General features: G+C 45.0%; 1 protein-coding gene across 3 annotated transcripts in view; it reads left to right on the forward strand.

The window, feature by feature from the left end:
* Positions 1-20,646, forward strand: part of Gne (glucosamine (UDP-N-acetyl)-2-epimerase/N-acetylmannosamine kinase) — a 46,398-nt gene extending 25,752 nt beyond the window's left edge. For 2 of the 3 annotated variants that reach the window (XM_051156966.1, XM_051156974.1), the window contains exons 4-12: positions 2,064-2,216; positions 4,371-4,583; positions 11,539-11,626; positions 13,460-13,670; positions 15,512-15,641; positions 15,980-16,201; positions 17,752-17,934; positions 18,957-19,073; positions 20,289-20,646. In XM_051156966.1, the coding sequence (XP_051012923.1) occupies positions 2,064-2,216; positions 4,371-4,583; positions 11,539-11,626; positions 13,460-13,670; positions 15,512-15,641; positions 15,980-16,201; positions 17,752-17,934; positions 18,957-19,073; positions 20,289-20,524 (1,553 nt within the window). In that variant the 3' untranslated portion in view covers positions 20,525-20,646. The remainder of the gene's footprint in view (positions 1-2,063; positions 2,217-4,370; positions 4,584-11,538; positions 11,627-13,459; positions 13,671-15,511; positions 15,642-15,979; positions 16,202-17,751; positions 17,935-18,956; positions 19,074-20,288) is intronic. The other variant, XM_051156983.1, reaches the window with a different exon arrangement.
* Positions 20,647-22,583: the final 1,937 nt, after the last annotated feature.

Below are 22,583 nucleotides of genomic sequence, written 5' to 3' on the forward strand. Positions count from 1 at the left end.
TGGAAAATATATATGTCAGTGAAAAGCTTTAATGAATAAAAAGTAACTATAAGAACGCAAGCATGAAAAAAAAAAAAAAGAACGCAAGCATGCAGGGCCAGCAAGATGGTTCTTGTTCCTGACAGTGCAGCCCTGACAACCCATATAAAGGTGGGAAGAGAACTGGTTCCACGGAATTGCCCTCTGACCCCCACATGTGTGCCATGGCGTGTATGCTACCCCACATCATGCCCACAGAAGGAAACTAATTTTTCAAAAATGAAGAAACAGTACATCAAGATTTAATTACAAGTTTAAAGCCCTATTTGACCATTTATTCTTCATCATAGAAAGAGCAAAACCTGGATTTTTTGTTAGTTTGTTTTTAGACAGAGCTTGCTATATAGCTCTGGCTATCTTGGTGCTCACTGCATAGCCCAGGCTAGTCTTGAACTTGGGGCCTCATCCTCCCACATGCTGGGCTTACAAGTGTGCACACACACCCAGCTTCTTGCTTTGTTTTTTAAACCAGTGAAAAAGAGAACACAAGACAGTGAACCAGAACTGTCTATCTGGCAATAGTACATTTTGTACAAATAACACATTTTGCTTCTCCACTAGCAGCTTCTCATGTTCTCACTCTGCTTACAGGAAAATATATTGTGCAGGTCACTTACAATGTGAAGCTTTATAACCTGAACATTAATTAGCAAGGTCAAAAGATACATTAATTTTAATAATAAGAGGTGGCACATGCCTTTAGTCCCAGCACTCAGGAGGCAAAGGCAGGCGGATCCCTGTGAGTTCGAGGCCAGCCTGGTCTACAAAGCAAGTTCAGGACAGCCAAGGCTACACAGAGAAACCCTGTCTCGAAACAAACAAACAAACAAACAAAGAGGCATCCCACAGTAAACGTCAGACGTCACTGCCAGGAATAGGTAGTTCTGCAGTAGCTTGAGCTTATTTTTTCTCAGAAGTTAAACACACACACACACACACACACACAACAAAACAGAAAACCACCTAACCCAGTATGATGGTACATGCCTGTAATCCTAGCACTTGGGAGGAGATCAAGAGTTTGAAGTCATCTTTGGCTATATTGAGTTCAAGGCTAACCTGGAATACATGAGACCCTGTGTCAAAAACAAACATCAAGATGGCTCAGCTGGTAAGGCACTTGACACCAGGCCTGAGTTTGATGTCTGGGACCCACATGGTGGAACAAGACTACTGCAAGTTATCCTATACATGCCATTCATCATCATCATCATCACTTATCCTATACATGCTATTCTTAATAACAACAACAATAATAACAACAACAATGTTTTAAAATAATTATACTCAAAATAGAAGGTAAATGAGAAGTAGAGATCACTTGTGGAGAAATTGTTCCCTGAGTCCTCTGCTGACTCCTTACCAATACACTGCATAGCATGGCCCTTTGCACGGAGCTATAGACGCCCCTTAACATCCCAACCCTCAGGGCTAGCAGTGTAGCTAGCTACTTGATTAGTACACCCTGGTTTAATTCCCAGACCCCTGGGGTGGGGGAGGATCCCCTCACTTTCAAAGAAAACCCTCTGAAAAGCACAGAGATCAGAGACTTGCCTTCTCTATGTTTTCAAGATAACAGGAAAGCAAAAGAATGAAACATGAGGGTCGAGAGTGAAGAGACTCCGGGGAAACTGCATTGTCTGTGTAGACATTAGTGCTCTGAACACTGCTGGGAGGCTGGTCACGAGCACCCCAACCACATGCTAAAGGCTGACCATGTGCATCTGTTTACCAGTCAGGAACGAGCCCATTCCCACCACAGCACCGAGTGTGCAGCTGTGGTTAGGGTGCAGCTGTACATAGTAGTGGCCCTCAGGTACACTCCGGGCACTTGGATTACTGCACTTGCATTTGCTCATCCTTTAGACTTCTGCCAACCTAATGGGAGAAGTTGTATCTCTTTTTACCTTTGAAAATGTGTTCCAGGCCAGCCAAGACTGCATAGTGAGACCCTGCCTCAAACACTGCACGAACAACAAGAGTCCTAACTAATGAAGCATTGTGGTTCGCCTTTCTTTAACCAGGTGATGATGTGAAATGTAAAGATTATATTGTTGCACTGCAGCATCCAGTGACCACTGACATTAAGCATTCCATAAAGATGTTTGAACTAACACTGGACGCACTTATCTCATTTAACAAGAGGACCCTAGTTCTGTTTCCAAATATTGATGCAGGTAATGGAACTTGAAAATGAAATTATGCCATCTACCCTTTCAAACCTTAATTTCTGTTACTTCTTTTCTCGCCTGTCTGCTGTTCTGCCCATTTATCGTCACAGGCTCTTCTGAAATGCATCCCAGTCACAGGTTACCTATTTTGCTGAAGATCAGAATGGTGTGATATTTTTGTCAGGTCTAGTAGAGACAATAGGAAATAAATACTTTCTCAGGATCTCTCTGATCTGCAGTTTGCTCTCAAGCTTAGTCTTTTCCCTCCAGTTTCCACTGAGAAGAAACTCTAAGGGCTGTGAGACACAAACCTCAGTGGCCAGGGGAATCACCGATGCCCCCTGCTGCAGTAAGATGACCTCTATTATTAATTTTTGTTCTCTTTCCTATTGTGTTAGCTATAATCTTGAGTATAATCTTGAGCGTGAGCCACCTACCTGATGGCTGTGAACTTCAGTGCTAAGCAAGCTCTTAGGCAAGTTGAAATGAGTTAGATCAGGGCCTCCCACGAAGGGGTTTTCAAGTCCTGGTTACTGTGGATGACATTACTCACTGCAGAACTTTTAGGGTTATTTTGGTAACATAAGTGGGACCTTTTCTTTGAAATGCTAAGATATTACCATCTTACTCCAGAGAACTTTTTGTTAGGAGAAACAAGACTCTCAACCTAGATTTTAATCAGTTAATACAGCAGTATTTCAAAAACCTTTATGATTCTTTTGGATCCTTCAAGTTCTATATAAGTAGTTATAATATATCTTGCTTACCTCCAAGTGATGCATTCTGTTTGTAGTAGCTTTCCTAAATGTGTAACTTCAGAATTAGTGATGGGTAGGGTGGGGTACATCTGTAGTCACAGCTACTATGTGCAGTGTGGGATGCATCTGTAGTCCTAGCTGCTTAGGAGGCTGAGGGGACGGATCCCTTGGGGCACCAACTCAAAGACAAAAGCATTGTGATTTAAAGGAAAATGGCTTGAGCCATGTCCCTGCACGTGCCTCTGCTGTCCATGCAGCAACAAGGGACTGTCAGTGTCTGGCCCAGTGCCCCAGTGTGTCCGCAGTTCACCCTTGGTGGGCTCTTGGGAAAACGAGGTTAGTGCAGGTGGCTTAGGCTTCAAACCAAAGTGGAGCCTTGGGGTAGAAGGATCTTCTGAAGTGCCATATTCTCCCGTAATTGTAGGTGAGGGTTGGCATATAAGGAGGAAAGTGGCCTGTCATCTTCCAAGGAGTTGGACCTGAGCCTATCTTGCCACATAAAGTTAGTTTTGTTTATTGTTTTGTTTTTAAAAAGAGACTCATGCACAGCCTCTGGTGGCTCAGTGACTTCTAGCCATTGGTGAGTGTCATGTGGTCACTGTCTTGCCTTACAGTCAGATGAACAAGATACACACACACACATGCACAATAATGGAGAAAACAAGCAAAAAGGAAAAACCAAGGAAGGGAGGGGAGACCATTAACATTAAATTTTTTTGCCTCATAGCTTTGTATGGCTTTAAAGTTTTTAAGATAAAATGCCAGCTGTAGTATTGGACCCTATCCACGTTGCCTTGAGTTTAGTTCACAAAGGTGGGAGTTTGCGGAGATTTGAGCAGAGTTAGGCAAAGCCACTCTAATCTGCTTTCGTATGGAACTTTTGACCCTCCTGCTTAGAAACTGCTGGCTTGTTTTTAGCCCCTTAATTAAGGTGAATTTATACTGAAGTATTAATAAAATATATTTACTTTGCTAAGTTCTGTTTGAAACCCCAGCTGCTACTACTGTGTGAGCTCCTGCATGAGATGTAGAGAGCTGGCCACACATTTATATGCTGCTCATGAAAATCCCAGCACATAGCTGGGTGTGGTGTGCACACCTTTAATCCCAGCACTCGGAGGCAGAGGCAGGTGGATCGCTGTGAGTTCCAGGCCAGCCTGGTCTACAGAGTGAGTCTAGGACAGCCAAGGCTACACAGAGAGACCCTGTCTCGAAAAATCCAAAAAAAAAAAAAAAAAAAAAAAAATCCCAGCACCATAAAAAGGGGAAAAATGAGTGGTCTATGGGACGATTTCCCTCATAACTGGCATGAGAATTAGGGCTATGCTTGTCGGTAAAAGGATGTCTTTGTCTTATTCATCAGATGGCTGCATTTCATCATTCAGTCTTCTCATTGTCACAGGGAGCAAGGAGATGGTCCGAGTGATGCGGAAGAAGGGCATCGAGCATCATCCCAATTTCCGTGCAGTCAAGCACGTCCCGTTTGACCAGTTTATACAGCTGGTTGCCCATGCTGGCTGCATGATTGGGAACAGCAGCTGTGGAGTGCGAGAGGTTGGTGCATTTGGAACACCCGTGATCAACCTGGGAACACGCCAGATAGGAAGAGAAACAGGTATTTGCCTTTGTCTGTTATCTCAGCTGACAAGCGTTTCTGAATCTGTGTGATGGATTGGTGCTGGCCACGTTCTTTTTTGTTTTGTTCTGTTTTTGTTCTTCAAGATAGGGTTTCTCTGTGTAATAGTCCTGGCTGTCCTGGAACTCTCTTTGTAGACCAGGCTGGCCTCAAACTCACAAAGATCCACCTACCTCTGCCTCCCAAGTGCTGGGATTAAAAGTGTGCATCACCATGCCCAGCATCTCCCCCTACCCACCACCTTATTTTTTTTGGTTGGCCACATTCTTTAAATGTACCCTTTTTCATGTTTGAGAACTTCACACATGAGTACTGTATTTACATTGTGTCTACTCCTCTTCCCTTCCAACACCTCCTGTCTTCCCCCACTCCCTCTCAGATCCATGACTTCTTCCACTTTACACACACACACACACACCTACTGAATCCATTTACTGTTGCTTGTTTGTACATGTGTTTGGCGTGACCACTTGGGATTAGATAACCTATAGGGGAGCTTGTCCCTGGGGAAAGCTGATATTCTCCCTCCCTTCGTCCCTTCCTCCCTTCCTCCCTCCCTTCCTCCCTCCCTCCCTCTCTCCCTCTCTCTCTCTCTCTCTCTCTCACTCTCAACAACCTTTGATGGCCTGTAGTTCTTCCATGTAGGGTGAGGCCTGGTGAAGTGTCCCCCGTCCACACTGTTATGCCAGCTGGTGTTGCCGTGGTACAGGTCTTGTTTAGGCAACCACACCGTTAAGATTTAATGCGTAAGGCTTCCCTGTCATTTCTAGAAGACACTATTTCTAAGTAGGTGTCCTAGTCCTTTCTGCACCCTTTTCCATGGTTCCCCTGAGCCTTACGTGTAGGTTGGTCTGTAGATGTCCTGGTTGGGGTTAGCCACCCCATTCTCTGCATTTTCACCAGTTATGAATCTCAGTAATCATCTGATGAAAGAGGAAGCTTCTTTAATGACTGGCGGGAGCTACATGCATCTGTGGGTCTAGGATAATCATTTAGAGTATACTTAGAAATACACTGATTTAGGAAAATGGTGGTAGTAGGTTCTCCATAGGGCCTGTGACCCCCCCCCCCCCCCCCCTGCCCCACAGCTACTGCTAGTTGACTAAGTTTACAGCACTAGCCAGGAATCCCTCCTGGTGAGTGGCTGTAAGTCCAATTATATAGCTTCTGGTTACCCCCAAGATGATAATGCCTCTATCGCACCACTGAGATAACTCACCAAGCAGCCATGGCTGTGGTTTGCAGGCTTCCCAGCTGGGCAGGGCTACTGATGGCTTTCTCCCTTGGCAGCTTGCATAGCACCTCCCAATTCTGTGTGAGCTCCACCTTCAAGTCCTGTGCCCTGTGCTGCCCAGCAATAGGTCTGTGTGTTTCAGCTCGAAGGCAGCCAGGGACAGTGGCAGTGGCTTATATTGTTTAGGAATCTTTTGAGCCCGCTGAACAACGTTCAAACGGAGGTTTCCCATGCTCAGCTCTGAGGGTTCCGACAGATAGTTCATGGCTCTTGTGTGGGTGGGTGGGGGATGACAACATTATCACCTCAGGTGGCATAACTCTGCTTTTAAAAAGTGTGTGTGAGAGAGAGAGAGAGAGAGAGAGAGTGTGTGTGTGTGTGTGTGTGTGTGTGTGTGTGTGTGTGTGTGTGTATTTAAGGACTCTTATAAAACAATGCATTTTTTCCCTGGGGCTTTTTAAAACATCCTTGATGTTATCTCTCCTCCTTCCCTCTCCCCCTCCCTGTGTTACCTTCTGTCTACACTCCCCAGCTGAAGCCCCTCCCCCCCATTTTCCCCTTCCCCCACATAACACCTGTGTCAGACTGTCCCCTATCCCCATGGTCCCTTTCTACTTTTCTGGCTTATGTGGTTATTACAGGTTATATACGCAGATCTTAAGATTGGGAGCTGGGATCCACAAACCAGAGAACACACAGCATTTTTATTTTTACCTCTGGGTTACCTCATTTGATATAATGTTTTCCAGTCCCATCTGTTTACCTGCAGTGTCTCTGTCATAGAATATTAAGTTCTTTAGGTATCTGGCCACATGTTTTTGGGAACAGGTAGGTCAGTGAAATGAAAGGCTAGCCATCCAATATCTCAGGGGGTTGCCACATTTATAGCTCTGCTTGAACTTTTATTGCTTTGTAAAATCAATTAGAGTTAAGTGGTTCTTAATTATAATATTTAGCCATGTTTAAGTGAGACTAGAGTTGAATGTGTCTGGAGTGTATGAATGCTAGTCTGTGTGTCCTGGGCCTGGTACGGTGTTCTGAGTGTGGCAGTCGTAACTAATGAGAGTGTAAGTAGGATCATTAATGCATGTGCTAGCTGAGCTATGCATGTTATTAGTATTGGTCAAGTTCTAGTGCTGTGTACATGCAAGCATGTATCGCAGCTAATGGGAGATGCATGGCGTTAATGCAAAAAAAAAAAATGGACTAGAACTGAGGAAATTAGCTCCAGCGCTGCAGCTCTGCTGTCTCTTCCGTTCTTTTCACTGCCACCCTAAGTTTCTATTATCTTTATGTCATCTGCAGAATATCATTTTGCTTCCTGTTTTATAGGGAAAATAGAAATCCAAGATGGAAATTCTTTCAGATTTGTGTATAATAAACGCGTACTGCCTGTGAGGCCCTGGGGTAGAGCAACACCAGACTAAGGAGCTCAGGGCACAGCACAGCTGGTACAGCGCTTACCCAGCATGCATGAAGCCCTGGTGCAGTCCCCAGTGCTGAGGCATGACACTCCATGCCTCCAGTTCAAGGTCAGCCTATGCCGCAGGAGACCCCTGGCTTTGAGGAAAACAGTACAAGAGCACCCATGTGGTGGGAGGGACACTTTAGAAAAGAAGGAGTAAGGAAGCCCAAACTACCAGGGGAAAATGTACTTTGGCTCCGGCTAGCATCCAAAAGAAAGAAACAGAAAAGGAAAGGGGGGAAAATACGGCTTTCTGAATCAGAACTCAGAAAGACGGGCAGACAACAGAATTCCATGGTAGTTTGTAGGGGCTACCAAGTACTGGGCGCTTATACAATTGACGTTTTAGTGGGGTAGGGAAGATAAGTAAGCAGCCCAAAAGGAAACTACTAGGATTTCTAGGTGCCATCTAGACTGGGATGGCTACATTAAATTGCTAAAGGAAGGCCTCTTTGAAAGATGACACGTTAGGCTGAGATCAGCTTCATGGGGATCCGGCAGGAGCAGAAGAATAGCCCATGTTAAGGATGTAAGGTAAGAACAGCCTTGATATTGGGGGAAGCAGAAGGGTCAGCCTGACTGTAAACTATTGGCTAAAAAGAAGACAAGAGTCCGGTGTGGTGGTACACACTTTTAATCCAGCACTCAGGAGGCAGAGGCAGGAGGATCTCTGTGAGCTGAGACCAGCCTAGTCTACAAAGCAAGATCCAAGACAGCCAGGACTACATAGACAGACTCTCTTCCCTTGTCCCCCAAAAAAGAAAGGTAAACTTCTTTTTCTCTCCCAGATAGGGTCTTATCGCTGGACTGTCTCGACCCACCAGCCGCCCACGTAATGATACGGAGACTTTTTATTAATATGAAAGCTTGGCCTTAGCTTGGGCTTCTTCCCAACTAGCTCGTATAATTTAAATTTACTTGCTTATACTAACCCACATTCTGCCACGTGGCTCGTTACCTCCTCAGCACCAGCACCTTTTTCTTCCTCTGAATCTGGCTGGTGAATCCCCAGCCTAATTCTTTCCCATATTCTGCCCGGAAGTCCCGCCTACCCTCTCCTGCTTTGCTATAGGCCATTCAGATCTTTATTAAACCAATCAGAAGGTGATGCAGAAAATGTTTACAAAACACTGAGACAGGTGTTTTGTAAACGTAACAATACCAAAGTCTGGCCTGTTCTCAAATCTTTGCCAGTACAGAAATCAGAATCTGAGCAATACAAAGATAACGTTTACACAGTGCACAAAAAGATCATCATCCCAACCGTGTCTCTTTATGAAGCTTTCCAAGGTCTTGCTGAGTAGACCAGGCTGGACGCCGCCTGCTTCTGTCTCCCAAGTGTCGGGAATAAAGGTGTGCGCCACCATGCCCAACTGACGCAGACTTTTATAAGCTAAAATACTAATGTCCTAGTTTGCCTTCTTTTGCTGTGGCAAACACGCAGGGAGGAAAGGGTCTATTCCCTCTTACAGCCTGTAGTTCATCATGGCGGGAAGCTGGGGCAGGAACTGAACCAGAGGTTATGGAGGAAAACTACGGGCTCGCTCCTTATTGCCCAAGGTCTGCATCACCCACAGTGGGCTGGGAAACCTCCGTAGCCTTGCCCATCAGTTAACAGGTTAATTTGATGAGGGCAGTGCCTCAATTCAGCCTCTTCTCGGATAACTTCAGCTATGTCAAGCTGAACAAAATAACGAAATAAATAATAAGCAAATCCAACCACCCAGAGCGATGGCTTGTGATTTCTTCCAGCTATATGGGAAGCCGTTTAAAGGAGGGAATGATAAAATAGAACTTGAATTTGGGAAAACGACGCCAGGAGCTTATAGGGAAAGCAGAGTGTGATGTGGAGGCCATCAGTGCTGTGTCGCTCAGGTGAGAGGTGACAGTAGCTTACACTAAGTGGGTAGTTAGTTAGTCTAAAACTACAGCTGGGTAGTTTTATGTCAGCTTGACACAGGCTAAAGTCATCTGAGAGGAGGGAGTTTCAATTAAGAAAATGCCTCCACAAGATCCAGCTGTGAGCAAGCCTGTGGGACATTTTCTTAACTAGTGATCAATGGGGGAGGGCCAGCCCATGATGAGTGGTGCCACCCCTGGGCTGTGGGTCCTAGGTTCTAAAAGAAAGCAGGCTGAGCAAGCCATGGAGAGCAAGCCAGTAACAGCACTCGCCCACGGCCTCTGCATCGGCTGCTGCCTCCAGGTTCCTGCCCTGCTTGAGTTCCTGTCCTGACTTCCTTTGATGATGGCAGTGATACGGAAGCATCAGCTGAATAAGCCCTTTCTTCCTCAAGCTGCTTTGGTCCTGGTGTTTCCCAGTAACAGTAACTCCAAGTAGGACAGTGGTGCAGTAATGCTAGAGAAAAGTTAGATTTGGGTTTTGTTATCAAGCCTACTGGTGCATGTCAGCTGCAAAGGGAGGAAGAGAATAAATGGCAGTGCTTAGATTTTGTGCTGTGCATGGACCATACTTATCATGACATGGGGACACCAAGGGAGGTACAGACTCGGGAAGGAATGGAATTAAGGGTTTTCTTATGGCCATGTTCAATTGATGCCAATTAGATCACGGTCTTAGGGTTTTATCAGTGTGAAGAGACAGCATGACCACGGCAACTCTTACAAAGGAAAACATTTCATTGTGGCTGGCTTACAGTACAGAGGTTTAGTCCAGTATCATCATGGTGGGAGGCATGGAGCATGTAGACTGACATGGTTCTAGGGAAGGAGCTCAGAGTTCTACGTCTTGATCCACAGGCAGCAGAAGGGGACTGTGTGCCACACTGGGTGTAACTTGAACAAAGAAGACCCCCCCAAAGCCTGCCCCACAGTGACACACTTCCTCCAAGATCACATATACTCCGGCAAGGCCACACCTCCTAATAGTGCCACTCCTTATGGCCAACCATTCAAACACATGAGTCTCTGAGGACCAGACCTGCTCAAACCACCATAGACATCAAAGCCAAGAAGACAAGGAGCTGCACTGCACCAGGCAGAGATAGAGTTGGAGACACACTGAGAATTGCTGGTTATGGATGGTGTGCAGTAAGACGACAGTTCCCTGCAACAGAGACCCCCAAATAGCAAGAAGCTGGGTTTTTTTTTTCTTCCTTGTGTGGCAGCTCCACAGCCATCAGAATTAGCCTATGTTTTAGTGAGTATTCCAGACTTTTTGGTCTAGTCTATATTTAGCCATTTGGAGGGAAGGAAGGAGCAACTACCTTAAAAGGTACAAATATTTCCTCTCACATATATTAGAACCCAGTCATCACAGACTACATTTAGCTGCAAGGGAAGCTGAAGAATAGCTTTTGGGTAGACAATCAGGTTCCAGCTAAAACTTCCATCAAGAGTACTATAAAAAGATACTAGGGGCTAGAGTAATGGCTCAGTGGTTAAGAGCACTAGTTGTTCTTCCAAAGGTCCTAAGTTCAATTCCCAGCCCCAACTTCTTCGTCATTTAAACATGCTTAGGCTCTTCTAATTTGGGGAAACAAAAGCAAAATCCTCCTTTGGCCCCTCATTTCTCTTTGGCCACCTCTTTACTCCCTCTCCTCTCTTCTATTCCTCTTAGCCAAGCCTGTTGCAAACGTAGCTGTCCATGATGTTTACTCTCTCACACTGGCCACGAGATGTATAGAAAGCACCTGCATAACAGCCGGCTGGCCAGTCCTGCCTGACTACTGACTGAGTGGCTGGCAATTTGAAAATGGACTTGGTAGATATCTAGGCGAACAGCTTGTCAGTCTTAGATTAATTAACCCTACCCAGGTGTGGTGGCACATGCCTCTAATCTCACTCAGGAGCCTGAAGTAGGAAGGCCATGATTTTGAGGCCAATGTAGGTGGGTAGAGCAAGACTGCCAAAATAAAAACAAAACAAAACAAAAAACCCCACAAGTCTCTGCGTGGTGGCACATGCCTGGTGCCTTAGCACTTAAGGGAGAAGCGGGGGAGTACCACAAGTTAGAAGCCAACCAGGTCTACCTAGTAAGACCTTGTCTCTAAAGCCAAAATCAAACAAACATCAATCTATCTCATTTCATTAAGAGAACAAAACTGATTTTCCCCCCTTTGGGAATAAAGACATTGTATACTGTAAGGAAGTCTTACCAAGAGTACTTTGCAATCTGCTGGGCTTTATGGTTAAATTATGATTCCAACACACTGCTGTTTGTTTGTCTTGGACAGTCACGCTTCAAGTCATTCTAACATGTCCCTGGATTGATTTAGGGGAGAACGTTCTTCATGTCCGGGACGCTGACACCCAAGACAAAATATTGCAAGCGCTCCACCTCCAGTTTGGTAAACAGTACCCTTGGTGAGTATAATTAATTTCGGACTAATTAAAAGGGGAGTGTTGTAAATCTGAGACTGTGCAAAGCAAACGTCTTGTATATTTTTTATTAACTTGTGAGAATACATTGGTAGAATAAGAAAAAAGCATACTGCTTTATGAAAGTGTTTGCATTCAAGGCTTAACATTGATCTTAGTGATATTGGGCTCCTAAGACGACAATAAGACTATCTTGACCACCACAATTCTAAAACAGTGAAGAGGAGAGGCTTCATCCATAAGATAATGGAAACAGATTCAGAGATTGATACCCAAACATTAGGTGGAACTCAGAGAGTCTTGGGGAAAAGTTAGTGGAAGGTTTGATGGAGCTTAAGAGGCCAAGGACATCAAAGGAGACCAATATAGCCAACTACCTGGGCCCATGGGTGCTCATAAAGACAGAACCATCAACCAAAGAATGTCCATGGACTGGTCCTAGGCCCCCTTCACATATGAAGCTGATGGGCTGCTTGTTCCTCATGTGGGTCCCCAACAGTTGGAGGGGGGCTGTGTCTGACATGTCTGCTGCCCTGCTCTGGATCCTATTTCTCTACCAGGACTACTTTGTCCTTCCTCAGTTAGAGGACGCACTTAGTCCTATGTGACCTGATGAACCAGGGTGAGTTGTGGCTATTTGGGGGAAGTGGGTGGGAGAGTGGAACTTGGAGGTGAGGTGGGAGTGTGGTTGTGATTGAGATGTAAAATGAACAAACAAATAAATAAATGGAAAAAAGAACCAAGAAATGAACAACAAAGTAAAACCAGCTATCATATGCAAAACCTTCCACCTGTTCAAAGATTTGCATGTCTGATGTTAAAAACAAAAAGTTTTGCACAGTAACTAAACTTTACTTCAACATTTAAAAATAAATAAATAAATAAATAAATAAAAAATAAAAAATAAATAAAAGGGGAGTGACCTTAGGCACCAGCTGAAGCTGTGGTCCACCATCTTTTAACCATCTTAACAGAACTTTCCTTCTTCCAACAGCACACCCTGGCAGCTGGGAAGGCACGGATGTCACACCCCAGTGCTCTGCCTAGTTTGTAGTGGAGAATTTTAAAGACTTGACTTTGCTAATTACAATAGTACTACCCTACAGTGTGTTTCTCTGGTAAAATTTGACTACATATTAGAAAATAATGTATCTGATTTTCTTTAAAACTTAATTTTGGCTGTTCTTCCTTTTATTTCAATGTAGTAATTTCTCAGAAATGTAAAGATAAAACTTCTAAAATAGCAAAACCCCAGACCAAGACAGAAAGCCCCAAATTGTGGAACTAAGTTACAATGTTGCCAGGAGGCCCAGGTTTCACTTTAGTTCTGAACCATTATGATTTTCAGGGTTGTTGTTGCTTTGTTTTTGTCTTTGTGCTTTGAAGCAGGGTCTATCTTTTGTGCAGTCTTGGCTGTCCTAGAACTCACTGTATAGGCCAGGCTGGCCTCAAACTCACAGAGATCCCTCTGCCTCTGCCTTCCAAGTGCTGGGATTAAAAGTGTGTGTCACCATGCCCAACTGTAGTTTTGGTTTTAATTGACAGAAAATAAGTTCATGGAGTGATTTACTGTGTATCGCATTTTAGACCACACACATATTGTAGGAATTTTGTGTGTGTGTGTGGTGCAGAAGACTGAGCTCAGGACCTCAAGCATGCCAGGGAAGTGTTCGGCCATGGGGCAGTTCCTCAGCCCAGAGAGGTTATCTTAAAAAAGAACAATTATCTCTCCCCCAAAGACTCTGATTTGAATGCCCTGGTATCACTTGTCATGCCTGGCAAAACCACTTCATTGAACTGACTTTTTGGATGTTGCAGCTCAAAGATATATGGGGATGGAAATGCTGTTCCACGGATTTTAAAGTTCCTTAAATCTATTGACCTTCAAGAGCCACTACAGAAGAAATTCTGCTTCCCTCCCGTCAAGGAGAACATCTCTCAAGATATTGACCATATTCTCGAAACTCTGAGTGCCCTGGCTGTTGACCTTGGAGGGACAAATCTCAGAGTGGCAATAGTTAGCATGAAGGTAAAGTCACTGTTAAGCACTTAGCTTTGTATGTCACATGAGGGGTTGATTTTTAAATGTGTACATGGAAGGTGGAACTAGAACTACGCAGGGAGTTTGTCATCATTTGCCCACAGTGCTTTTGGGTCCCTTAAGCATGTCTCTCTTGTCTATTGATGGCTAACTCCTCAAGCTACTGTGGCAGCTAATGCTTTTTTTTTCTTTCTTTCTTTTAGTTTTGGTTTTGGGTTTGGGTTTGGGTTTTGGTTTGTTTGTTGGTTTGGTTTTTTATTTTTTATTTTTTGAGACATGGTTTCTCTGTGTAATCCTGGACTCTCTTTGTAGATGAGGCTGGTCTCAAACTCACAGCGATCCACCTGCCTCTGCCTCCTGAGTGCTAGGATTAAAGGCATGCACCAACAAACCCAGCTTGGTAGCTAATGCTTATAATCTTGGTATTTAGGATGCTGAGGCAGGAGGATTCCCGCAAATTCAAGGCTACCCTACACTACAGTGTAGGACCTTGTCTCAAAAAACAAAACCAAACACAATTGACATTTTAGAGCAGTAAACTGTTAGGGAATTTAATTTAGTAAATGTTGAGTGGCGGTGGGGCGACCCTTTAGACATAGGACAGAGCTTTGCCCCTCACGAGGACTGAGGTTCTACAGTTGAAGACACTGTGAGTATGGGGTCCAGAGGAAGTGTGCTTCTAGTAGGGAGTAATCAGCTGGGCACTTCTGTGTTTGCCACTCATAAGCCTGATCTTCACAGTACACCACATCTACTGTTACTCTACTAACCACAACACTGCCAGAGCCCTGGCAGGGTGAGAACGCCTTTGTAAAAATAGCAGACGTGTTAAAATGGTCTCCTACTGACTTAATGAAAAATAGGCCTCCCAGAAAAGTCTGTTTGCACTATCATAGATATGTAAAGTTTCAACTGTTCTTGAGAAATAGCAAAGAATTTAAACATAAATTATTAGAAATTTAGTAATATTAATCAATTAATGAAAAGCTAACCAAAACATACCATAGCTCTTGCATTTGATATGTAAAAATCCATTAATACAAAAGAATACAAAGTGAAAAGGCGATCCAGATTCTAAAGAATAATTAAAGCCATAAAACCACGATTTTCATAAATAAAATTATGAAATAGTGCCAAGCACAGTCCTGAAAAAGTGCAGTGTTGAATGCTTCTGAAACGTCAACACCACACAATTGGATTATAAATTTAACATAATTATAGTCAGCATGTCCATGGGATCTTAGAGCTCCATAAAATTATGTTATTGGGGTTTTAAAAATAACAATTCTGAAACAAAATATACATTTGAAGTGAGTTTAAAAAACCCTCAAACACCAAGAATTATTAGGAGGGACCATCTCTGTTTTGTATTAAATTGGAGTACCCAGCACAGTATTCTATACAGTGTGATGTGCCAGTCTGCATGGAAATGTGTTCTGAGTTGGCTATTCATACCAGTACTGGCTTCAGTTACAGTTCAGTTCAGACGGCTATAATGTACACCTTACAGTAACTGTTTAGTTTCCTCAGTCAGTACTGAAATTAGATAATTCTATCAACCTGAAAAGAGGAATTATGCCCTTTTAATGAACTAGACTTAGACTGCACACCACCGTCTTCCTCGATGGCTATGCAGTTGCCATTGCGTCAGCACTGTTGTGTTGGGATGGCGGATGGCTTCATAGGATATTACTTAGGCCCTCCACATGCACTCACTTCCATCTGCAGCATGTCACCGGAAAGGCTAACTAACATGCGCAGGCGGAGGTGCCACAGCTGTGGCGCCAGGACAGACCAGTGCTTTGGTTTTTTTTCCCTCCTTCTCTTAGGGTGAAATAGTTAAGAAGTACACTCAGTTCAATCCTAAGACCTATGAAGAGAGGATTAGTTTAATCCTGCAGATGTGTGTGGAAGCCGCAGCAGAAGCCGTGAAGCTAAACTGCAGAATTCTGGGAGTAGGTGAGATTTTAAACTACAAATCCAAGCAACGCTCCTTTCTGTGTTCACAGTTCAGCAACTTCTTACATTTACCCTCAGGCCAGTGTCTGCCTGTGACTAGATTCCAGGTTCTACCTGGGCCCCAAGCATGCTCCCGATGCCAGCATTAGGGAGAAGCATGGGTGGGTGTGTAGGTCTATGGGCACTGTAGATTTTGCTCAGAGCTGTCTGATTCCTTGCGATCTTTGGTCATGTTCAAGATGTTGGGCAAATTAATATAGGTTTAGACCCAAGAAAGTTGGCAGGCTTTCCTAAAATGGGTAATCAAAATTGTCTTCCGTGTTTGGGGTGGAGCTCAGGCATCTCCACAGGTGGCCGTGTGAATCCCCAGGAAGGAATTGTGCTGCATTCAACCAAACTGATACAGGAATGGAACTCTGTGGACCTCAGGACACCCCTCTCTGACACCTTGCATCTCCCTGTGTGGGTGGACAATGATGGCAACTGTGCTGCCATGGCAGAAAGGAAGTTTGGCCAAGGAAAAGGACAGGAAAACTTTGTGACGCTCATCACAGGAACAGGTGAGAGGGAAAGAAAAGGCACTTCAGAATGTGCCAGAACTGGCTTCAGCCCTCAGTGAGGCACACAGGTACACCTCAGGCTTGACTTGCAGCTGGAGTGGACCACGAAGGTGATGCACACACTCAGGTCAGGGCCTCCTAGCCCTTTTCTAAGGGGGCAAAATGGTAGGAGCATGTGTCCACCACATGTGAAGCCCTGAGTTCTGTCTCCAGTATCACCAAAAAGAAAAAGAAAAAGAATTTTGGCTAGACATGGCGGCTCACACCTGAAATCCCAGCTCTTGAGAAGCAAAGGCAAGAGAATTGCTGTAATCTTCCAGGTCAGCCAGGGCTACCTAGCTCTTAAATTTCGTGTTATTACACTTCCCTTTTAGGTTCCTGTTGTTTGTTGTTTTGGTTGACAAAGATCTGATGCAGCCCAGGCTGGCCTTGAGCACTTGAGCCTACTACCTCAGCCTTCCAAACTCCAAGGTTACAGGTAGTGCACCATCACGCCTGACTAAGCTTACATTTTTTTTTTTTCATGCAAATCCTTTTTTTGTATTGACCAACTTAACAGAGCTGAATACCATTTTCTAGCTCAGAGCAGTCAGTAAGCTACAGTGAGAGGAAAACGAGATCTGGAGACATGACTGAGGAGTTAAGAGTACTAATTCTCCTCCAGAGGACCCAGGTGTGATTCCCATAATCCCACAGTTGCTCATGACTATCGGTAACTCCAGTTCCAGGGAATCTAATACATTCTTCTGGCCTCTGCAGGTACCAGCACACATGTGTTGCTCTTAGATACATACAGGAAAAGCATCCATACACATACAATTTAAAGTTAAAAAGTAAGAATTGGCAAGACAGCTCTTACAAACAAAGGCTTCTGAGGTAGATGACCTTTAATTCCTTAATAAGGGAGTCAGTTCAGTAGTGCTCCATATACGACAGTCACTTGCTACTTTAGAATGGGAGAATTTCAGACATGGCCTCAGAATCGTATTCCACCCTCTGCTTCTGGAAGCAAGCACTGTAACACCATTAGGTAGATTGCCTTAGCTTGCTTTCCTGAAGCAGAGCCTTTCCTTGTGGAGGTGGTCCTGAAAACCATGAGGGAGTAAAGTGGAGTGGAGCCACTTATGGGTGTGATATCCAAGTCCCATGGAGGCAGTAACGGCCACATTTCCCAGGACGCTGAAGGTGCTTCCCACAGCACTGTGGAGTTGTCCACTTCCTGCTGGCTCTGTCTCACCTGGGCACCAGTCTGCCAGCTGATGAGGTCTCACTCAGTGCACAAAGTAGGCAGTGTCCCCCAAAGTAGGGACTATCCCAACACAAGATGGGTCAGATGCCATAGCTGGGTTGAAGTTACAGTAAGTCAGCCAGATGGGAGATAAGACCTCAGAAGATGTGCTACAAATAGCGTTCTGGTGCTTAGTGAGCCTCAGCCCTCTAGAGAAGTTGGCACTTATAAACCTTACACTCTAAAGTTTGGCTAACCAGATGGGAGCATTGGCACAGGCCAGGTCAGTCTCAGCAGTGCCACTGTGATGTGTCTCCTGCAGGGATTGGCGGAGGGATCATCCACCAGCACGAGCTGATCCATGGCAGCTCCTTCTGTGCCGCAGAGCTTGGCCACCTCGTGGTGTCTCTGGATGGGCCTGACTGTTCTTGTGGAAGCCATGGGTGTATTGAAGCCTATGCCTCTGGAATGGCCTTGCAAAGGGAAGCAAAGAAGCTCCATGATGGTTGGTACCTCTCTCCTAAAGCAGTAACTGACCATTGGCAGACAAGTACTTTTGGGAGTAGAAATTACAGAGCTGAGCATGGAAGCCATGACTTTAAACTAACTCTTCATTTCCTTCATCCTGATGCTCCAGGGCATCCTTGGTCCTCACCCAGATCCACACTTGTCCTTGCCTGGGGAGAGGTGCACAAGGCCTACCACACCAAGACAGTAGGCAAGAGTTCTTTCAGTTCTGTTTCTCAGTACTGGTTGGCACAGGACCCAAACTCCATGTACATTTTAGTGAAGAAATAAACAGTGAACATCTACAGTTTCAGTGTGCCAAATGCACTGAGAGCAATGGCCAAGTAGGTGGCTACGTGTACAGGGGACACCAAGTTCCCTGTGTTCCCTCCATACAGGGAAAGGAGGGAGTGGCAGGACACCATCCTGGGAGTTGAGCCTGGGAGATGTTTATTTAGTTGAGCCAGCTTTGTACACAATCCATATTCACTGTCTTAATTTAATTCCTAAAATAATTCTCGTTATTATTATCCCAGTCTTCTAGAAAAGAGAGACATACAGAAATGAAATGATGTAGGCAGGCCTGTGCTGCCAGTAGTAACAGAACAGATCTGAGCTGGAGCTGGCCAGGCCTGTAGCTCTAGCCACTGAGCCTTGCTGTTGTAGACCCCCTCAGAGCTGTCACTCAGAGCCAGCAGTGCAATTTTGTTTAAGGTGAATGAGGGTAGAAAAGGAGAAGAGTGGGGTGGGGAGAACAAAGGCTCTAATATTGCAAGTGAGAAGTGAAGGAAGCAGCAGGTAGGGGGCCTGTATTCAGTTGGGAGCCATCTTCCCAGTAAGTCCAGAACTGTGCTAGCAAGAGGGCAGGCAGCAAAGGTTTCTGGGCAACATGTGAGTGTCTTTTAAGTGATAACCAGCTCTGCCTCCTTGCCTAGAGCTGCTGCCAGCAGGCACAGGTATAACCAGCCTCCCTCTGAGCCGCTCAGTGCTCACTAATGACTGCTCCTCCTGTTTGCTCAGAGGATCTGCTCTTGGTGGAAGGGATGTCAGTGCCAAAAGACGAAGCTGTGGGTGCCCTCCATCTCATCCAAGCTGCCAAACTTGGCAATGTGAAGGCCCAGAGCATCTTACGAACAGGTAAGCCTGCGGTCCCAGGCACCCAGGGCTGCTACAGAAAGCCTGTTTCCCTGAGCTACAGTGCTCTACATCACACACTCAGAGGCACTTTTCCCACTTACTGAGAAAGGGAAAGGTGTTGAAAATGTTTAGAAGCACTGCCTTTAACTGTGTTTTAATTCTCAGGCACAGAGGTGCACACTTTTAAATCGAGCATTTGGAAGGCAGAGGCAGGTGGATCTCTGTGAGTTTGAGGCAAACCTGGTCTACAGAGTGAGTTCTAGGACAGCCAAGGCTACATAGAGGAACCTTATCTTGAAAAACAACAAAACAAACAAAACAAAAAAGAACAAGTAAAGTGTTTTCATTCTTATTCTATACGGAATATATTACCTGTTCACTTTATAGGTATTTAGAGAAGAATACGTTACTAGTAAGAAAAAGCACCCTGAGTTTACCACTCAAGACTCACCAACTATCAGAATGTCTTCCCAGTCTTTCCATTTGTTCTTGTAACGTCCACATAATTAAGATTATATCTTATAGTTTATATTTTAAAAATTATCTATTTTTACAGTGCTTAGAATGAACACAGGGCCTTAGACACTCTGGCAAGTACCCTGCCACTAAGCTGGACTCCCGTTCCTTTTTTTCTCAGATGAGGTTTCCTTTATTGTCTGTGCTGACACCACATGAGAAACAGCAAAGACATGGTAGCTGAGCAGTCTCGGGAAGATGGGGGAATATCAGCTCTAAACATCTAGGTAGCAGCCTGCATGATTAATAAGTTCAAGACCAGCCTGGGCTGCAGAATGAGAGCCTGTCTCAAAGAGGAGAATAAATCACATCACTCTCCTACAGGCCTCTCTTCTCAGGAGCCTGAGGCAGGAGAATTGCTGAGTTGGAGACCTGCCCAGATTACACAGAAAGAGACTGTCTCAAAAACAGAGACAACAAAACAAAACAAAACAAAACAAAAAAACGTAAGCAAGAATAAGTTATGAACAGGTATGTTTTGGTTTTTTGTTTTGTTGAGACAGCATCTCTCTACATATTCTGGTTGTTCTGGAACTCACTCTATAGACTAGGCTGGCCTACTCCACCTGTCTGCTGAACGGTAGGACTAAAGCTGTGTACCATCACACCTGCCTTCATGAACAGCTTTTAAGCACAGCACTTCCTGATGTTTGATTTAGTGTTTTTCTAGAAATGTTTCTGCTTTTCGCTCTCCTGCAGCTGGAACTGCTCTGGGACTTGGGGTTGTGAACATCCTCCACACGATGAATCCTTCCCTGGTGATCCTGTCTGGAGTCCTGGCTAGCCACTATATCCACATTGTAAAGGACGTCATCCGCCAGCAAGCCTTGTCCTCTGTGCAGGATGTGGATGTGGTGGTTTCAGACTTGGTTGACCCGGCCCTGCTTGGCGCTGCCAGCATGGTTCTGGACTACACGACCCGCAGGGTCCACTAGGCCTCCTGGGAGTAGACATGGACTGAGACCCAGAAGCTCCTTGGTGTAACCATGTTCTTCTAGATCAGTATTTCTTCAAAGGCCAATTTGGGGGCTGCTGAGATGGCTCAGTGGTTAAAAGCCTTTACTGCTCTTGCTGAAGACCCCAGTTCAGTTCCCAGCACCCATGTCAGGCAGCTCAACTGCCTGAAAGCCAAGCTCCAGGGGATCCAATGCCTCAGCCGCCTATGGTAGCCGCCGCACTCAAATGTACAGACCCCTCTCCCATATGCACACAATTAAAAACAAATCTTATTTTTTAAAAGGCAAATTTGATATTTAATCCCCAGAACACCAGGAGTATCTTTGCCTTTTTCCTTTCTATATTAGTCAGGGTTCTCTAGAAGAAAAGAACTATTAGAATGAACTCTATAGAGGGTTATTAGACTGGCTCACAGGCTGTGGTAAGCTAGTCCCACATGGCTGTCTTCCAAGGGAAAGGCCAAGAGTCCAGGACTTGGTCAGTGCATGACGCTGGATGTCTTGGCTGGTCTGCAGACTACATCAGAATTGTGGAGCAGGCTTTGATGACAGCGAATGGAGAGCAAGGGCGACCAGGCAAAAGCAACCCCGTCCTTCCATGTACAGGCTGTCACCACAAAGTGTGGCCTAGATTAAAGGCACATCTTCCCACCTCAAGAGATCTGGATTAAAGGTGGCTCTTCCTACTTCAAATGATGAGTCAAGTTGACAACCAAGAATAGCATCACATCTTCCAAATCCACCTTTCCACATGAGCATTTGCAAAGGCTGCTCTGACAGGGCCATCTGACTGCAAACCCCATTGTGCAGCACAAGGCACAACAGCAACTAACCCTGAAGCCTTAGGACCCCTCCTTGGGATGCTAGCATCATGAGGCCACGAAAGATCTTGTCACATATCCAAAGAAAAGTTCACCAGGAAATGCTTGCTCACTGTTTATTAGCAACTTGGGTCTACACATTTAACCTTTCTCGAAGGCATACTCCTGTTAAACAGCCACCACAATCAAGGGACTGGACATATGTCACACCCCAGTATCTACTGATAGAAGCTTTACTCTTGGAGTTTGTGACACTTTAGGGTCCAATTTATGGTGGCTTTAGTCGCTGTCCTTAACTTCCCAGAGAAAGCAAGCAGGACTTAGAGCTTCTGGAAGGAGAGCCACTGTCCTCAAAGGCTCTTTGCTTCTGACCAGCAGATGCTTCTGCCCCTCCCGCCTCTGTGACCCAGAATGTCATTGGGGGCAGTGTCTGTGTGCGTGTGCGCGCACGACACCTAGAGCTCAGAGCCACAAATCTGGATTCTAACTAAATTAGAATCTGTGCTTTGTTTTAGTTGTATGTGTTTTTTGAGACAGAATCTCATGTCTCACTCTACCTTGGTTCATCTTGAACTCAGAACAATCCTCTTGCCTCAGCTTCCACAGTTCTGGGATCATAGACAATTAGTCACCACATCCAGCTTAAAATCTGTTCTTTCACTGATGACAACACACAAAAGTCAAACGTTCTACCCTGAAATAAGTACTAATAAGTATCACTGTATTGGTTCCTTCCTGTTGCTGTGACAAGACGGTGACCAAGGAAGTTTCTTTTAGCTTACAGTTTTAGAGAATCCATAATGACAGTGAAGGAGAAGGCAGAGAAGCAGAGGCCAGGGCAGGGAGCGTGAGAAAGCAGATCTTCAACAACAAGCAAAAAGCAGGGTAATGAACTAGAAGTAGGGGAAGGCTATATGAACTCACCCCCAGGGATGCACTCCTTCCAGTCAGGCTGTACCCCTCAAAACAGCACCACTAGCTGGGGACCAGGTATTGATACTTGAGCCTGTGGAAGGCATTTAGATTACCACACCCACTGCTGACTCCCATAAACCCACATGCAGTTGGTCGGTCTCTGTCATCTATAACAGTCTCGGCACCATTCAGAAGTCCCAGGTTTCTCCTGAGACACAAGGCAGTCTCTCACCTACAACCTCCTGGTAAAAATGAAAATTATAGACTTCCAATCCACAACTAAATTCTGTAAGAAGAGAAAC

The sequence above is a fragment of the Acomys russatus genome, chromosome 2 (genome assembly GCF_903995435.1).
Source record: "Acomys russatus chromosome 2, mAcoRus1.1, whole genome shotgun sequence".
Taxonomy (NCBI): domain Eukaryota; kingdom Metazoa; phylum Chordata; class Mammalia; order Rodentia; family Muridae; genus Acomys; species Acomys russatus.